The following is an 18,624-nucleotide window of genomic DNA, read 5'->3' as shown; positions in this document are numbered from 1 at the left end:
ATAAATAAAGGTTTTATTTTTAATATTTTAATTGCCTTTTAATTTTAAATTTTATCTTCACTTGTTAAATTTGGTAAATTGTTTTTTTTTGTTAAATTTAATAGTGTTACATTTTATTTTGAAAAAAAAAAAACACTCGATATTTATGTAACAAATAAAAAGACTATTTAAATTTTGCATGAATCAATTAAGTTAAGCGGAAAGAAACAGAAGTTTTGCTCTCTCTCTGAAAATAGGAGAATGTTTTAGTCAAATGTTGATCCAAGGTTACTTGCAGATGCAGAAACCGAATGATAAAAAAAACTGTTGTTAGTAAAAGGAATACTAAAAAAATTGTTAATCCAGATTCCAGGGCAGGCCATCCCATGACTTCGGCAGCCGGCATTGCATGCAATCTGATTATTTTATTAATCTCCAGGGTTATTTGTAATTTAATAAAGCACCAAAACATTGGTCCAAGGTTGCCGGTTAGAAAAGTATTCTTCCAACCCTCAAACTCATGTTCAAGGATGTAGACCAACTTCTTATATGGTAATTTAATACTATTATTAATTGTTATGCTGAAATTGGATAATTTCAGGATATATATATATATTGCTGTCAGCCACATCTTTCATGTCAAATAATTTTAAAATCATATTTAGTTGAGAAAGTGAGGCAAGATTTGACAGAAAATTTTGAAAGAAGATAGTAGAGGGCTGTATATCTTTGACTATAGGATTTTGCAATTGGAAATAATTTACAATGCCTGGCTTCACTACTATACTTTTACAAGTTCAAATTCTTCATGGGATAATTCCATGAAGTTGAATTACAAGCTCATCTAACAATTGGTCCAAAATTTTTGATCCAAAATCTGTAGTAATATCTTCAAGTTGTTCATTGTTAGAGCATAACCAACTTGCTTTACCTACCTCAGCTTCAATCACCCTGCAAATTGAATCCCAACCTTCCAAGTTTTTCTCACCGTGGCAATCTTTTTTCCTCCATTCAAAGTTTTTTACTTGAGTGCTGTTTTCCCTTGGATCATCTTCCGTCAAATTACCATCATTACAAGGAGTTTTGCATCCATAATTTTCCAGGTCTGGAGATAATTTCCTTCTTGGGTTTGACCCTTCTGCTACTTTTGAATCTTCCTCTGTTACAAATAATTTCAAAGTCCGGTTTAAAAAAGATTGAACGTAAATATAAACGTATACACGGAATAGAGAAGCACCAACCTGATGTAGGAACATCATGGTCAATGATGAATTGATCAAAAACAAGAACAGAAACAGGGCTCGAATCTTCTGAGCTGCATTCAGGCTCTACATTTTGAGCCCCGGGATGTTGTAATTTCTTCTTTTTCTTCCTCGGTTTTGCTGCATCAGGAACTGATCCTTTCTTCTCCAAACATTTAGAGCTCTCCAGACCCTTTTTGGCAACACTTGGTTTCTCCAAGCACAAATCATTAACTTCCCTGCATTTGGCTATTTCCTGATTAGGCTTCTCAACAATTCTCCTGTTCAGCTTCTCTTCATCCAACACATTCAAAACCCTTTTGCTAGCTTGCTCGTCCTTGTCCTTGTTCTTTTTCCCAGCAACTTTCTCCACCATATTTTCCTTGGCTTCTTTTCTTTGCTTCAATTCTCCACCGCATCCTTTACATTTCCTTTGTTTGGATCTCAGCTCTTTCCTTTCGCTTCCCTTCTCAAAGCTGAGCACGAAAAATTCTTCATTTTCTAGCTCAAAGTAAGTAGGCATGTCTCGGAAAGACAGTGTAGAGTTGACTCGTTTATGCTTTCCATGGATGGAAACAGTATCTTGCTTATAATCAGCTGAATTCATGGACCGGCTTCTTGCAATTGAATTGGGAGGGAATTGAGTGTTAAGCAAGGTGGTTTCAGGCAAGGAATCCAACCCCATCAGCCTAGCAACAATCCCAGGAGTGACCTTGGAAGCATCACTGAACTGTTGTGGTTTGTTACAACTGGCTACTGAATTAGACTCAGTAATGTGATCGGAAGGGTGTGTTGGGAGAGTCCTGGAACAAAGAATTCGACGTAAGATCCCTGAAAGGCAACCACCAGTTGCACTTTTTGGAGAACAAATTTTGGGATCAAAAGAGACAGCCGAAGAAGTAGAAGAAGAAACGGAAGGAGAAGAAGATAACAACTTCATGTTGTTAAAAAAAAGAAAAGAAGGTAAAGTAAACAAACTAGGGAAACGGAAGATGAAGAGAGAATGAATTTGGGTTTTTGTTGGAGTAACCTTTAACTTTAGCTTTCCAACTCTAACAAAAAGGAACTAAAAGCAAAGGGGCCCCTAAAAGCCAAAAGCAGAAATTTTGAATGTTAGTGGTGATAATGAAAGAGAAGTTGGAAGGCGGGATTTGCGTTTGAAAGTAATTGGGCAAAGCTGAGCTGATTAACAATATATCAGGGATAGCATGCCTAGTTATGACAAGTCTATTTTCCTTCCAGCAATTTACTTGTCTTTTGCATCAATGGGTTTAAACATGAAGTAACCTTTGTGACATTATCAGCATCTTATTCTTATAGCATCAAAAATAGCGAAGCAAAACATGGGTGATATGTTACGTAGAAAGGAAAGAAGTGGGACATTATCAAATAAGAATAATGATGAGGTATATGGAATGCGTGGAAGGAGACAATTGGGTAAGTGAGAGTGAGACATTGAGTCAGAGGAGTAGTCGAGTCAGCAGTGACAGACTGTGGAAATTCTTTGGGGTTTGAAGCCCAAGATGCGGACATTTCCCCGTCTTTAAACTGGCTTTTCAAAACTAGGCTTTGGACATTAGTTAAGAACTACCCAACAATGACTTTAAACAAGAGGGTAAAGCACTGCCCTCTTCCGACCGAAATCTGTTGCTGTGTTTGATGTTTCTATATATCTGCTTTTTTTTTTTTAACTGGTGGGAATTTCTAGGCTTTTTCTTGTGGTCTGAATCTAAGATGTGCTAGGGTTGATTTACTTTTCCTTGGTTCAAGCCTGATTGAAGGAACCCAAGCCTTACACACACTTTAATCTTTAAAATGTAATAAAATCTAACATTTTTATCCCTAATGATTGACTAACACTTTTGTTCTTGTATGTTGAGAGAAACAATTGATGAATAATTTAAAAAGCAAATGAAACTGGGCTGAGAAATTCCAATTCCTAATTTTCTTTTTAAATGTCCATGTCATATTTTCATATTATCCTTAAGCTTAATCGTTTAAAATAGTGAAAAGTAATGTCACATATTCATGATGGAACTAGTGAATTAATTATTGTCCTTTAGCTATTATGTTCTAAATTTCATTCAAATTGCCAAGGGAAAGCAACTGAAACAGCCATGGAGCTAATGAAAATAAAAAAAGGGGAAACAGGTATGGAGCTGTGGATCAGTCTGAGAATACACTGTATCTCTACTGTGGCTCACGTAATAATTTGTACAAGGCATGTGACTCACTAGATTCTTGATTTAAGTGAAATGGCAGGAATTGGTTTCGATTTCGTCAGCTGGCAATGGTAACTTCCGATCATCTGTTTGCTGCTTTAATAATTAGAATTAATAATTTGGGTTGCCAAAGCTTAAACTATTAGACTGATTTACATTATCAATAAGATATGTTGGTAAGTGAGGTAAGCGAGAGCCAACTGTGTTGGAAAATTAAGCAAAATAAAACATCATCCGATCTGCTTGGTCTCGTGTTCCTTTGTTTAAAGTAACAATGCCACAGGCAGAGAGAAGCTTCACCGCCGACTGTTTGGAAGTAAAGAAAACATTATCTGTTGTTTCCAATTCTTCCCGAGAGAACAAATATTCAAGATATTGTAAATTCCCCCATAACCCAATTCTACATTTAGTTGGTAATATGTCTAAGATCGGCATGCAGGAGATAAGGGTATGTCTCAGTACGGAAGCTCAAACCAGATATGCTTGTACCAATCAAATCTTATATCCTGCATGTGCTTTGTCCCATTCCAAACAATGGCAGACTTGTATTCTCCTCCAAATTATACCTCCTACTTGGCAATATATGCATCTCTGAATCCCTGGAGAAAAAGGCAGCAACTTAACATCTATTCCGTTGAACAAATATGCTTGAATCCAGCCAACCCATCTCGGGATTCTTAACAATGCAAGTTTTGTTCCAGGAAAGGGCATTTCATTGAGTTCCAAACCTCCTCCTGAGTTAGGATGGCCTTTTGGATTGCCTTCGCCACCTTTCAGAAAGAAAGCAGCACAAAGTTGTGTTACCTTCTTTAATAACCTTTGTAGGCAATATAAAGTTCCTACACCAAAAGTTTCAGATGCTGAAAAAGAACAGAATGAATAAGTTGCAGGCACCCACCATATGAGAGGCTTTGAAGAGAAGTTTTTGATTCTCAATGCAATCTTCTCCGCCAAAGAGGACTAGTCCTTGTCACTACACCTGACTGTAATCCAGTGAGACCCCCTGGGTATTTGACAGGGAGAGAACTAATCTTGAAACCTGTCACTTCTGATACAGACTTTAGATCAGCATAAAAAGGAAAATACCAGAACTAAGTTTCTGGCCTGAAAACTGGCAGAAAACCTCTGGACTATTGGTGATGGCCCCGGCAGAATCTATATTAACTATATAAACATCAACAGGTCATCAGCAAAATGTGAAGGTTCTTTCTTACTCAGGATTCATCAAACTTAATACCTCATTCATGGCAATGACAATCATTTTTAAAATATATTCAAAACATTAAAGCATTGACATAAACTAAACGAGCCAAGCAAGGTTTTATGAATAGGCCGTACCAGGCTTTAAGTAAATATTTTAGGTATCAATTGAACCGGATCCATCAACACATCTTGAAGAAAAGGATTTAATAGCTGTAAAAGATTAAGAACCTTCTATGCTTGCTCTTTAGAAGAATTCTACCAAACTTGACAAGTAGTTCCAAAAAATTAGTTAGTTTTTAGTCCAACATTTTCTTCAGCATTTATTTTTTTTCAAATGGTATATATATCAACTTTGCTCATCAATTCAAAGTATATATTCCCAATTATTTGAATTGACTCTGTTCTTCCCATTAGAGAGGAAATTTCATTTCCTTTTTTCAATTATCAGCATAGACTCTGTTAGGGTTTCAATGTTCTAGAAAAAGGACACAGGGAGCAGAGTGTAGAAAATTTAGCAAAGTTCACTTGCTTTCGATGATTCCAAAATGTATGCATCCAAGACATTCAGATGAGCATAAAATATGATCTAACAAAGAGTTGATACAATTAAATATGCACGTATCGGGCACTTACACCTGAATTGAGCAGATTGTTATGTTCCCCATAAATCTAGTTTAAGCTAACTAACATGCTCACATATGCCGTATAAAGGCTTTGGATCAGGGAAGACAGAGAGAGCAGACCTTTTTATCCCTCCGTCAACACTAAAAGGTCCAATTGAATTTGTCGATTTGACTGGGACACAAGTTCTTTTCTCTTTTTCAAGCATGTTGCTTGTTTATCTAAATACACAGAATGTTTAACTATAACTGAAGACAGAAGCGAACTGTATGTAATCATACTGACAAGCAAAAAAAAATGAAAGTAATTCATGAATTATAAATAACATTTGTAATGAATTTATATATCAATGAATACAAAATTTGGTGATCATGAATGCTGTACAAGATTGAAGCATCACAACAGTATACAATATTGACCCAGAAAAACTACCATTGCGATCTACCTCTGTGGCCGAGATTGACTAGAGGCTTTTGCGCTTACTCCTGATATCTCCTTTAGGTTGGTAAGAGCATCCTGAGCGTGTCTCTTTGCATTAGCAGTTCCATGCTTTAAGGCTTCTACCAGAGCCCTAACCAGTGACTGATTGAGTGAGTGCCTATGAGCAGGGCTATCCACTCTCAATGCCCTCTCTATCATCCAAAGAGCCCTCTCTTGGAGTACCCCAGGACGAATTTCTGTAAAAAGTTCTATAACAGCTGCAATAACATCCTGCTTTTCAAGCTCATCCACAGCTCTTTTGTAACCACGAGAAGTATCTAACACAAGAGTTGAAAGTGCCTCAATTGCAGCAATTTGAACATTGGCATCCTCATCATGAAGAAGATCTACCAAAGGTCTGATACAATTGGATTTTAGTAAGCAGAGTTGACTATTGTATTCACAAGGAGCGTTGTGAATGGGACAATTGGAAGGTTCAGGAGAGGCCCTCCTGCACATGAATATCAAAGAAGCACAAAATCCTTTGGGAGCTGGTGGTTCTGAGTCTGGAGCTGCAAGCATCCTTCCAGCTTCAGACAAGTTCATCAATCCAACAGCAGCAAGCTGTTTCACTCTAGGTTTTGCAGGAAAACTGAGCTGCTCACAGAAAATGGTCATCAGTTGATGCTCCTTGACCACACTAATAGTCTCTTGATCAAGGCTCCTCGTAAAGTGGAGTAATAGGCCTAGAAGTCCTTCTTCCATGCTTGATGTGGGCTGGGATGTTCTCCCGTTGGATATGCATTGCTGCTTTTTAAGATTCATTACTATCCATTTAACAAAGCTTGCCTCCAGGACTGTCTTTACCTCATCTTCAGAGAGTGGAAGATTGGCAAGTACACATGCAGCATCAGATTTCTCACTTTCTGTTGACTGATTGTCTAGTAATTTCTCTTTAAATAGGAGAAGCTTGCCAGAATGTTTTACCTCATGAGCTAAATCCTGAGCAAACCTTTCTGTGAGTATTCTTGTAAGCTTAAAAGCATAAATTCTGTGTTCAACATCTGGGTATTCAAGAAAATGAAAGATTGTATTGATGCCATCTTCAGAACTTTTTATATGCATGGCTACTGACTCTGCAAGATCCAACATATTTGAATAAAATAAACAAACAAAAAACATTATCATAACAGGATACTTTAAGGAAATCCATGTCCAAATTCCTTCAGAAATTCCATTATAAGCAAAGAGATAATGGTGTCATGTTGTCAACAAGATGTCTACTTCCACAGAAGGATTTCAACAAAAGATTACCTGCAGCTTGTGGTGAGCTAGCCATTCCATATAGGATGCGGAGAATAGATGCTTGACATTGGGGAGATGTAACTAAAAGAAGGACAACAAGACTAAAAACTACTGATTCTGACTGCATTGAGTTCCCTTTGTTATCAATTGAAGCTAATTCCCAGTGGCCAGGTTTTGATACTATGTTTGCAATTATCGATGCAGCAAATTCTTTCCATTCTTGTAAAGCACCTTGGTTTTGTAAGAGAATAGATACTAATGCAGGAAGAACAGCAGATTCGACAAGAATGGTTGCATTGTCATCCAACCCTGACAGGTTATTTAACGCTAGCAAGCTTGGCGTTCTTCCCTCTGGCTTAGATAACAACTCAACTAGTGTTTGAGCACATTGCTGGGCAATTTGTTCTTTACTGTTATTCGTCAAGGTCATTCTCCCAATAATGGAAGCCATCTCTATTTTAATATCATCAGGTCCTACTCAAAGTAAAAGAGCACCTTCAAATTTATATAGCATCATAAATTCTTCTTCAAGTAAATGAGTTAGCATAAGACATACCTCCACGCAATCTACTGAGCAAGGGTTCAAATCTTCCTGCAGCTGCTAAATTCTGAACACTATCCTCAGCAACCTCTATTCGCGTCAGTACCTGCTCAGCCACATTGGCTAAAGCAGGATGCTCTAGATTTCCAGCCATGCTCGACAGAAGAACTAATGCACCCTTCTCTGAAGCAATTCTAGTGCAGCAAGCTTCATCACTAGAGAACTCTAGTAGTAACTTCACAGCATACTCCCTCTCTTTCTCTGAGCTTCCAATCAGACTATGTATGGCGAACCTAGTGATGCCCTCTTCAAGCATTATTTTCTATTAATAATGACACAATATTAGAGACTAGACTCTGTAATGCTTTACATGGCCCTTTTTTTTTCCTTTAATAAAGAAGTAACAGACTTACTTTGACAAAGATAAGCATAAAATATACATAAAAAATGCAGGCAAATATTCTACCTTCATTTTCGTATGAGAGAATAGAAAACAAACAATGTGACTTGGAAATTTCGAAATGAGATGAAGGCAAACATTTGGGAATTCCATCCAACACGACGTGTTTACTTCAACATTTCCTTAACTACTCATATACCAATTTACTTACTTGCATCATCTTTGCTCATGTGAGAAACAAACTCTTATCATTTGCGAAGACATAAGTCAACCAAACATAGATGTGATTCAGTGCCAATCTTAAATGCAAATAAGGAAAGCTTAATTCAACCAAATTCTAACACTTTTTCTATCACATTCTAGTTCATACTTTCTAAATTGATAGAGAAGATGAGAGAGAATGAAGTGCTAACCTTGCTTTCTTCATCCTTAGCCATGCTAAGCAAAGCCATTAGAGCTTTACTTCTCAAAACAGTTCCAATACTCTTTGAAGAATTCCTTAGCAAATTAACAATCATCACCACAAGCCCAGCATTTCTAACTCGAAACCAATTCGAAGGATGCTCCTCAGATATCTTATAAACCACATCCAACACCCTTTCAACACCCTCTGCCTCCATACTCTCCTTACTTAGCTGCTCCACCGCGCACTTCACCTCAATCTCAACATTCCTATTAACCCATTCCTCAATAGCACCCGCCAAACCAATATTCGGTTTCAACTCCAACGACTTCAAAACCTCACCCGTTACCGGACAAGTCGGGTCCCTTCCATCCTCCAAACACCTCTCGAACCAATACTCAATTGCGCTTCTCTCATAAGTCTGAGATGACTCTAACACAACAGGTTCTTTCATCACTTCCTTAGTTAACGGACACAAAAAATTCTTAAACGGTAAAATGTGAGCGTCTTCTTCAAAATCACGGTCAACCTTTAAAGTTAACATTCCGGGAACTGCTGACCAGCTGCCTAAAATCTTTTCTAAGGAAACTAAAATCCGTCTTTCGGAAACGGAATTTGAGTTTGCTAAATCCGTTTTAAACAACTTAACTTGATTAATTAACTCCTCGTAATTACATGAATCTATTCCTAAACATCTCGCTAAATCCATTATTATGGCGCTTTGAACTGCTTTGCTAGTTTGCCTTCCTTCTCCCTCCTTTTGTAGGGTACGGTGTAGTCTTTCCTCATTTTCGGTAACCTAAAGAAAAAGAAACAATTACGGTTAAAATTTAAGAAAAATATTATATTTTGAAGGAAAGGATTTGGTGAGATTTTTATACGGCGAAATGAGATAGTTTCATGTCACGAGAGAGATCAGAGGTTTTCTTGCGGAGATCGGGGAGATCATCGGAGAGAGAAGACTCGATCAAGGCGAGCCAGGAAGCGATGGCGGAGGAGTGTTGTTGGAGAGAAGTAGAAAGAGATTTGCAGTTGATAAGGACGAAGATCTTGCTTCGTTTACGGTAAACCGACACCGTAAGGACGGCTTTGGAAAGATCAGAGGCGATTCCTTTTAGACCCGTCTGTAGAGCCGGGGAGAGAGAGTCGGAGTTGAGGAAGTAGTGGTGGTTGAGAAGGAGGTGGAGTCGGGAAGCGAAGGCAGTGAAGCGGCGGGAGTTGTCGAAGGAATCAGAGGAGGAAGAGGAAGAGAGTTCTGCGAGGGAACGGTGGATGGACTCCGCCGCAGCGGCAGCCGAATAGGATGGTGATGTCATTTCACAGCGAGCATGACATCGGAGAAAAATAATGCAGAAAAAAAAGAGGTCAAGTTTGGATTGCTAAAAGGTGGGCTGAAGCTGAAAAGTCAGTCAAGGTTTGACTTTGGCAGGAGTAGACTTTCCTCCCATTCCACTGTTAATTATGGAACTGGATACGCCTTTTTCCTTTTGTTGGTTTTAATTAGAATATTTGAAAAAAGTATTTATAAGGATTAGAATTGAAATACTTTGAAAATTGTTAAATAAACAAATTTATTTTATATTTTAAAATTTTCAACAAAACGTAAATTTTTTAATGTTTTTTATTTTTTAAAATTAAAACGAAAATGAAATTCTAACTTTTTTCCTTACTAAAATTAGAATATATTTTGATTATTAATTTTATTGTACAATCAACAAATATTTGATGTAATAGTAAAATATATTATACTTTTAAATAAAAACATAAATTTAAATTTTAAAGGTAATTGACGAAAGAACAACAACCACAAACTATAAATATAGATTATAAAATCATAACAATAAAAATACTAAAAAGTTTATTAACCAATATATTATTCATATTAATTAGAATTAGAGTCTACTTGTAACAACCTAAAAGATTACAATTTTGCTCGTAACATTTGACCAATTTTATTATTTTTCACCATCTACCATTTCAAGTTTAACTGAAATAATTCATTCACTAGTCTAGTGGCGTATTATCATTTTTAATCAGTAAAATGAAGGCGCGCTGAAGGCAAAAGTTGGAGGCCGAAGGTTGGTTCAATTTCAATCAGTAAAATGAGTTGGGTTTTAAGCTCAATAGAATGTATTATTGGTTTTTAAGCCCAAAATGATGTTACAAGGCTTTTCTCATAAAAATTTTGAGCCCATAAACAAAACATACCTCGTTATAAACTCATAATGTTTTTTTAGATAAAAAATACTATATTCTCGATTGCATTTTAACTCTTCTACTGAAAAAATGAATAAATCAATCCTTCGTGAGTGGGCAAAATAGCTCCATTGCACCGTTAAATATTTATTTTGGTATTTATATAAGGTATTATAATAAATTTAGCCATCAATCTTTATATATTTATTCATTTTGATCCTATTATTTTATTTAATCTCTACTCTTTTATTAAAAATAACAATATTGACCCATTAAATTAAATTTTTAAAGAAAAATTGGGATTAGATTTTGAATTTGTTGGTCGGTATCAAATTTTGTTTATAATTTTATGATTTTGTTAATAATTTTAAATTTTAAAAGGGTTTAATTGACTTTTTTAAAATTGTTTACTAAGGTCTTTTGACCCTTTAACCTTATTAATTTTAAAAATTTTCTAATTTACTTTAAGAGTACGAGTACAATTGAATAAATGTGTAAATATTGAAAGTTAAATTTATTATTATATCTTATATATAAACATCAAAATAAACATTTAATGGTACAATATTAACAAATGAACTGTTTTGCTCACTCATCTAAACTTATAATAATTAATTTGTCTATTTTTATAATAAAAAGACTAAAAATATAAAATAAAGATTTTTATAATACTTTTAGCCGCTTTTTTTTACTTGATATATTAAAATAAAATTAAACGACAAGAAATTACAAGCATAATGAACAAGAAGTTTTTTTTTTTTTTTGCAATCTGACACGACTGAAATCTTTAAAAAATAAAATTGAAAAACAGCACGCACGCACCTCGTCCTCAAATTTTATGTTGGAAATTGAATATTTATAATCTCAAACTTACCCCTAATATCACTTTCATTTGGGAAACTTTGGAAATTATCTGCCTACAAGAACCTTACTGCGAACAAGAGGAACTACTGTCCTTTCTGCAATACTAACCCTGAAACCAACCCTGGTATTCTAGGGAATTGCAACATTATAGCTAGACTTTGAGACTGCTTTCCGTTACTAGTTGGAATCTTCCATTTGATGATTGGTTTAAACGGAATCTGATTTCTAAAATTTTCTTCTTTTGGCATTGCATCCTTTGGTTCATCATGTTTGTGCGTTGGAAAATTTGGACATCACATATATAATAAGGATAATTACATGTTATTATTTACTATTATGATAGGTTAGCCCAAATTAAAAATGATCTAATTTGATTAGAATTTTATTGGATTTTTAATTATTAAATAAAGTATGGGTCAAACATGTGTAGATTCTCTTCTAATCAAATTCTAATTAATGATGGGCTAATTAGAATTTGATTAGAACTAATATGATAAGGTTATAAATATTAGGGTTATGGTCCCCAAATTATACACAAGATATCTTTTCTAATATCCCATCATTAGGAAAGAGAGAGCAGATATTCTCTGAATTTCTTGTGGGCTAATTTGGAAGATCAAATCCCCAAGTTCCATAAAGTTTCAAGAAATCCATGAATTCAGGTACGTTATCTAGTTTTGTTCTTGATTTATTCTTAATGATTTGACATGACAGATCCAGGTTTATTAAGTTATATTGTAGATTTATTTTAATAAAATCTAACATTGTCTTCTTCCTCCATACCCGGAAATGCTATCATTTTTTATTTCTTTTACAAGCCTTTCAAAGAGAACCTGTTCATTTCTAAAATTATTTCTCTTGCCGCTGACTGCTTTACTCTCTACATGAATATAAAGAATAAAGGTTTGTTAAGTATCATTCATGTCAAATGGTCACCGTCACTGTTAGGGTGATTCAAAACAGCTCCATTGTGACGATTCATCAGTGAACAATTCGGGTGCTCCAGGAGCGAGTGCTATTATACTTTATACAATGGACAATAGATTGCTGGCTGCCATAGATACTTAGTCCGCACGACTAACATGGTTGCTAAACTTTAGACACCAAGGGATGGTCTTTTACTTGCTAAAAGTCTACATACTTCTCTTATTATCGTTGAATTGGATGCTATTGTTGTTATTTATCTTATTAATAGTCTTCTTCAAAGAGTTTATTGCTTGGTCCTATTATTGATGATTGCATGACTATGTTTATTAGCTTCTTATTTACCAATCAATGTGTTGATACTTTAATTTGTTTAATGTTAGGAACTCAAATGCCTATTGTATTGTTTATTTTTATATTCACGATTAAAATCGACTTACATAACTTGCCTTTGTATTACACTATCTAAATATATTTATTTGATATCTAAGATTTTCCTTTGTTAAAGTCGACTTAGTTGCTTCTCAAATTGAGATGTTTGCTGACAATTTCTTGTAGAGTTGGAGAGCTTCATGGGAGACTTTTGGTACACTGCAACAACTTCAATTCGGCTCGGTACACTACAGAAAGAAACCAAGAGAAGGTTGGGTTAAGTGTAATGTTGATATGACAATTTTTAAAGAGTCAATTTGTATATATTTTGCTCAGTTGATTTATTATGATATTAATATTTTGGAGATGTGAGTAAAAAAAATGATTGTAAAATCGGATTGTTTGAAGGTAATTATAAATTTAAATGTGGATAATAAATACATTTTTAAATATTATTTAATATTGTTTGTCTAAGGTGGCCTTATTGTCTATAGCACTTGATACTTTTGATGTTTCTCCTTGTATTATTGACATTTTATCTATGGATAATGTTATTGCTAGCTCCAGTAAAGTAGAGGAATTTAGGAGTGCGTGATAGGTGAGCATATTAACTCAGGGTAATTTTTTATCTTTCTTGTTTGATTTTGCGTGCTTTTCCATCGGTCAATAGCAATTTCTGTTTCTTTTCAAATATATAATTATTGAATTCGTCTTGAGATACAAGACTGAATGGGATGCCAGTATTTGACGATGGTAATCAAATTTATGAATGGTAATATAAAGGAGTCGCAGCCAGTAAAAGTATAAAACACTACATAATGGTAAAACCCAAAAAGATATAGAAAAAAGGGGAGGGGGGGACAACAAATGTAGAGGTCCAAAAGCAAGAGCAGGTGAGGAGTCAGGCAGGACCATATGAAGGTTCAAGAAAAACATCGCATTCATGATGATAATCGTAAAAATGAATCTCCATCACACTTCCAACTAGCTCCATCACCTACTACATACATACAAAATTAATTATAAATTAAATTATTATTCAGAAAAACAAACAATTAATCCCTGGTCCAACACCACTTTCAAGATTGATTATTTTGTTTTATTTTTTCTAAGAATATTTGTTGTTTTCATCGTTGGTTTGTGCCAACTTTCTCTCTCCTTCATTCTCTACTGCAACAGGTACCCTGGATCATGAAAACCGAGGGGAAGGAGTTGTAGTTTGCCAACCAGGCAGGCATGGCATGCAAAGGCCAAATACCAACAATCAATTCAATTTAAAAGGACAGCCTTAACCATTCTAGCCCAGTTTTCAGCTCTCCCGCGACCGCCTTGATTGCGATTTATGCTTTTACCTTTTCTCATCTGATATGCATTCAGCATTCTCAATATAATTCACTTCTTCCTTCATCTCTATCCATGCAAAATTTCCAACCTTAAACTAATCACATGTTGAATCCCTTGATTGTATTAAGTTACTTTTTTTTATATATAATTAACGATTATTTTGGAACATAATAAAAAGTAACGACAAAACATTGTTCATTGGTAGAGTTGAAAGGTGAGATGTTTGAATTCTGAAGTCTTTCATTATCTTAAAAGTTTATTTTTTTCAATTTCAATTTATTATATTAAAAGTTGAGAATTGAAAGTTCACCATGTATAGGAAACTAATTAACTTGATCTCAAACCATGTTTGCAAGAATGGGTGGGAAAAAAACATTAAAAAAAAGAATATTAACTATTATTTTTCTAACAGAAATAATTTAAATATTATGTTTGGTATTAGAAAGTAAAAACGAAAGGGAAATGAAAAGAATTAAAAACGAAAGGGAAATGAAAAGAAAATCAACAAAGGCGGCTATACAATTTTATACGAGCTTTTCCAGTTCTAGTGCTCACCGGTTGGAGCCTTGCAGGGAAGGGAAGGGAAGGGAAGGGAAGGGAAAACACCCAACACGTCCCTACAATGCATAAAAATTTCCAGAGACCGCAGTCTGCATAAATACCAGCCCTTGTATACGTTAAGTGCTGAGGAATTTGATTTTTATTTCCTAAAAAAAATTTCGATGAATAAAAATACTTAACAGGGTTTTTTTTCCTTTCATTTGAGATATCAATTCCAGAGTAAAATCGGATCCAATACCAAGAGACAGTCTGCACAAACAGGCAAATTTAAAATGCCAAAGAAAACAAAGTGAGGCAGGACATAGATTGACACGCTTCATGAAAAATCGAAATGGGCCCCCTAGGTACGTACACAGAATAAATTTAACTTCTCCCAGAGGACAAAACCTAAAAGACCCTCTTCTCTTCTCTCTTTTGCCCTTTAGCTGTTGTTAAGTTAAACATGAATTAAACAATAGAAAATAACGCTTGAAATGAGCAACCTTGAATCTTACCCTCCAGTCTTTCGCCAGCTCAAGGCTTCTACTCCTCCCCAGCTAGCTGAACTCAACAACAACAGCAACTCCATGGGGGACACTACCCAAGCTTCATCATCAGTTGATATTCCTCTAGTGGATCTTGAATGTCTTAGCCTGGAAAAGCTTGGAGAGGTTTGTAAAGAATGGGGTATTTTCCGTTTGGTCAATCATGGGATTCCTCCCAGCCTTTTGAGCAAACTCGAGGAACATGTGAAGAGGGTGTTGTCTCTATCCTTCGAGTCCAAGCAAGCCCTACTCACTAACCCTTTGTCTTACTTTTGGGGCACCCCCCTCTTGACCCCAACTGGGGATGCCCTAAGGGGTGCCTTGAATATCAATTGGTTGGAAGGCATAAATGTTCCACTCTGTCACCTCCAACAGTTTGAATCCGGAGATCCTAAGCTTCATGATTTCAGGTAACTGTTTGTATTTTGCTTCTTGTCTGTCCCCCTCTTTCCCTGTGTTCCTCTTCTTGTGGTGGGCTTCCTCTGATTTGTATTGCTAATGGGTCGGCAATATACTACCCCCCTAATGAAGTGACCAACTGATTGGACAGTCCCAGATATTTTCTGCAAAAAAAAGAAGATTATTAGGTCAGCATCATTAACTTTTCGACTCTGCCTTGCAGTATCAATAACCAATAATAGACCACCAATCACCTCAGTTTCTTTAGTTTAATTTTCCATACACCATTGCTCAGACTAGGAACTTGAAGAATTATACATATATAGTATAAAGAATTAATACATCCAAATATAGAAATTACAAATGATGAATTATTAGATATGTTGAATGTCAGTTTTTTTAATTTTAATCAACGGACTTAAAAATAAGTTTCTATCATCGTTTTTCTTTTAGTAACAATTGTTTACCAAACTTTCCAGGGTATGGAGTGTGGGCTATTAAAGCTTCAAGCACACACAATTCTTTAATTTGTGGAGGCTTGAGAATGCTAATCATAGTTATGAGTCCGTCCCATTTCTAGTTTATCTTATGGATGTTGAAATAGAAATCTTAGCAAGTCACGTGCAAAAGAAAACCTATGAACATGTGCATAGTTGGAATACAAGGATAAAGAAAATTTTAAGGTTTTTTTAATCACATACTATTCAGTGTCATTATATAAAAAAAATAGATGGAAAAATAGGAAAAAAAATACTTATTTTGACCTTATTAAGATTTTTTAAATTTAATTTTATTACGAAAAACTCAAAAGAGAAAACTTTCAAAAAAAGAAAAACTTTTGATTTTCTAGGCTGAATGGATCAATTTACCTCACTCAACAGTATATGTGATTTGAAGCTTCATGTTAATAAATATAGTAGAATATCCTTAGGGGTTGATTATTGAAAAGTTGGGGATTTTAGTTTATATTTCATCGTTTTTGTGCATACCATCCTTTTTTAAGAAAAAAAAGGTTAACTATCATTAAGATTTTGTTAATTACTCTATTGAGTTTTAATTATTTGGATGATCGATTAAAGTTTGATATAAAGGCTGAAAATTACATGTAATGTTGAAATTCGAATAAAACTAATACAAAAATAAAACTCTTATAATAGCCAGCTACCTTTTCTATTGATAGCAAATTATTCTTTTCCCATCATACATATATATGGGGTATCTTCATATATTCCAGTTATTGAACTCTCAACAATCAACATGACCATGCCACACTTTGTTTACTCGTTGTATGCCTGTATTGCTAATCTAAATGAAAAAGGTGATCAACTTGTATAATGGAGGATACGTACTTTTGTCCAACTCTTTTTTTTCTTTTTCCTTTTTCCATATGACTAGGCATTATCTGGAAGAATATGGAAGACACCTTTCGAGAATCGCCACAACCTTGTTCGAAGCAATGGTGAAGAATCTGAATCTGGGTCCTAAACAATCCGAGTCTAGCTTAGATGAATCCACTGGATTCATACGTGTTTACCGATACCCATCAGGGTCCTTGGCTGATGAGACTTGGGGCATGATGGAACACACTGATAGCTCCGTGCTTTCCATAGTGAACCAAGACCAAGTTGGGGGACTGGAATTTCTCAAGGACAATGAATGGCTACTGGTTAACCCAATTTCAGGCACCCTTGTTGTCAATATTGGTGACATGCTGCAGGTCTATAAAATCAATCTCTCTATTTTTTCCCCCTTTTTTTTAAATGCATATGGAGTTCATTCAATTTATATTTTATTTTGGTTTTTGATTTGAACGTGTTGTCGGGTATATGTTGTATATAGGCTATAAGCGACGACCAATACATGAGTGTGAAACATAGAGTGAGAACGAACAAGCTGGCGGAGCGGTTCTCCATATGCTACTTTGTGTTCCCAGCAAAAGGCAGTGTGATCTGTAGTTCTAAATACAAACCTTTTACTTATACCGATTTCCAACAGCAAGTGCAACATGACACCAAGACTCTAGGTTATAAAGTTGGTCTCCAAAGATTCAAGCTTAATGCAGCTGTTTAATATATATATATATATATATATATATATATTACCTATTATCAATTATTTTATGTAGGGTAACTCTTAATTTTCTGTTGTACTAATTCCCCCTTTATTACGGAAAATCTTTTAATTCAATCCTACCATTAACTCATCCTTAATTACTCCTCGGGAATATGCAGTCTGTAATTCGGTATAGGATGAGAAATTATAAATATTAACATTCCAACTCAGATTGAAGGGTAAACTATAAAAATAGTCACTTTTGTTTGTTTCAGGTAACATTTTAGTCACTTATGTTTGAAATGTTATGTTTAGTCCCTTATGCTATTATTTTGTTACGAAGTGATCACTCTTCCGTTAAGTTCCATTATCTCTCTAACGGTAATCCTACATGGCAGTCCAACTAGATTTTAAGTTCCAACTTGGATTTCCTAATGGGATGAGAATAGATTTTTTATTAAATAAATTTAATTAATTAAAAATTTTAAACCCTAAATCTTAGTAAAAAAACCGTTCATCTCCCCTTTTTTTTTTAGTTTTCTTTTTCAATTGACTAAAAAAGCTATTATCATCAAAATTTTTTCTTCAAGTACAAAAATAAAAGAGGATTCAATGGAGGGTCTATGTATGTCTTCTTCACTGATAAATTTATGTTCTAAAACTTAAAATAAAGTAGTTGTCGACAAATAAAAAAATTGAATAAAAATTATTAAACCTCAGATTCATCGAGTGTTATGTAAAACAAAATGCGATGCTTAGCTAATATCAAGTTGTAGAGGGTGGCGGAAAATCCTCCCAGTAATTATAGACAAAAGGATAGTACGTTCAGCATAAAATATAATGGCTACTGATTTTTAATAATTACAGCTAAAAATAAAAAGACACAATAAATGTGAAATCATGAAGAACAAGGGCAGATCGAATAAAAATCTAACTCATAGATATGATATCATCTTGTTAATTTCACTGCAACAACAAATTTGTAGATATATTGAATCAACCCCGGAATACAGTGATAGATGAATCCTATTTGAAAAAGAAAATTCCCATTCC

General features: G+C 34.8%; 3 protein-coding genes and 1 long non-coding RNA gene across 5 annotated transcripts; 1 reads left to right on the top strand and 3 right to left on the bottom strand.

Moving 5' to 3' along the window:
* Positions 1 to 675: 675 nt before the first annotated feature.
* LOC108489259 (uncharacterized) lies at positions 676 to 2,331 on the bottom strand. The gene is made up of 2 exons (XM_017793662.2): positions 1,221 to 2,331; positions 676 to 1,138 (listed from the first exon to the last, which is right to left on the bottom strand). Exons 1-2 carry the CDS (start codon positions 2,158 to 2,160, stop codon positions 786 to 788), a joined length of 1,293 nt encoding a protein of 430 aa, XP_017649151.1. The 5' UTR covers positions 2,161 to 2,331; the 3' UTR covers positions 676 to 785.
* Positions 2,332 to 5,581: 3,250 nt separating this feature from the next.
* LOC108487199 (U-box domain-containing protein 44-like) lies at positions 5,582 to 9,836 on the bottom strand. Its single transcript, XM_017791474.2, has 5 exons — positions 9,217 to 9,836; positions 8,346 to 9,134; positions 7,548 to 7,854; positions 7,001 to 7,465; positions 5,582 to 6,822 (listed from the first exon to the last, which is right to left on the bottom strand). Exons 1-5 carry the CDS (start codon positions 9,649 to 9,651, stop codon positions 5,708 to 5,710), a joined length of 3,111 nt encoding a protein of 1,036 aa, XP_017646963.1. The 5' UTR covers positions 9,652 to 9,836; the 3' UTR covers positions 5,582 to 5,707.
* A 4,547-nt stretch (positions 9,837 to 14,383) lies between these two features.
* On the bottom strand, positions 14,384 to 15,226 carry LOC128293158 (uncharacterized). 2 transcript variants are annotated; one of them, XR_008283240.1, is made up of 2 exons: positions 15,091 to 15,226; positions 14,384 to 14,845 (listed from the first exon to the last, which is right to left on the bottom strand). It is a non-coding gene; the product is annotated as an uncharacterized LOC128293158 (long non-coding RNA). The 2 variants fall into 2 exon arrangements; XR_008283241.1 differs by having other exon boundaries at positions 14,949 to 15,098.
* LOC108487590 (gibberellin 2-beta-dioxygenase 6) lies at positions 14,831 to 17,732 on the top strand. Its single transcript, XM_017791963.2, has 3 exons — positions 14,831 to 15,530; positions 16,915 to 17,236; positions 17,359 to 17,732. The coding sequence occupies exons 1-3, from the start codon at positions 15,070 to 15,072 to the stop codon at positions 17,587 to 17,589; spliced, it is 1,014 nt and encodes a 337-aa protein (XP_017647452.1). The 5' UTR covers positions 14,831 to 15,069; the 3' UTR covers positions 17,590 to 17,732.
* The last annotated feature ends 892 nt before the right edge of the window (positions 17,733 to 18,624 follow it).

The sequence above is a fragment of the Gossypium arboreum genome, chromosome 5 (genome assembly GCF_025698485.1).
Source record: "Gossypium arboreum isolate Shixiya-1 chromosome 5, ASM2569848v2, whole genome shotgun sequence".
NCBI classification, from domain to species: domain Eukaryota; kingdom Viridiplantae; phylum Streptophyta; class Magnoliopsida; order Malvales; family Malvaceae; genus Gossypium; species Gossypium arboreum.
Note: the sequence above shows the minus strand (reverse complement) of the source record. Positions and strands in the feature narration are given on the sequence as shown.

What these genes read in the sequence shown, in the direction of transcription:
- LOC108489259 (XM_017793662.2), bottom strand. Translation starts at nt 2,160, where the DNA reads ATGAAGTTGTTATCTTCTTCTCCTTCCGTTTCTTCTTCTACTTCTTCG. An exon ending in CCATGATGTTCCTACATCAG is followed by an intron (nt 1,139 to 1,220) that starts GTTGGTGCTTCT and finishes TATTTGTAACAG; the next exon opens with AGGAAGATTCAAAAGTAGCA.
- LOC108487199 (XM_017791474.2), bottom strand. Translation starts at nt 9,651, where the DNA reads ATGACATCACCATCCTATTCGGCTGCCGCTGCGGCGGAGTCCATCCAC. An exon ending in TGAAACTATCTCATTTCGCC is followed by an intron (nt 9,135 to 9,216) that starts GTATAAAAATCT and finishes CTTTTTCTTTAG; the next exon opens with GTTACCGAAAATGAGGAAAG. An exon ending in GCTCAGTAGATTGCGTGGAG is followed by an intron (nt 7,466 to 7,547) that starts GTATGTCTTATG and finishes TACTTTGAGTAG; the next exon opens with GACCTGATGATATTAAAATA.
- LOC108487590 (XM_017791963.2), top strand. Translation starts at nt 15,070, where the DNA reads ATGAGCAACCTTGAATCTTACCCTCCAGTCTTTCGCCAGCTCAAGGCT. An exon ending in CCTAAGCTTCATGATTTCAG is followed by an intron (nt 15,531 to 16,914) that starts GTAACTGTTTGT and finishes CCATATGACTAG; the next exon opens with GCATTATCTGGAAGAATATG. An exon ending in ATATTGGTGACATGCTGCAG is followed by an intron (nt 17,237 to 17,358) that starts GTCTATAAAATC and finishes TGTTGTATATAG; the next exon opens with GCTATAAGCGACGACCAATA.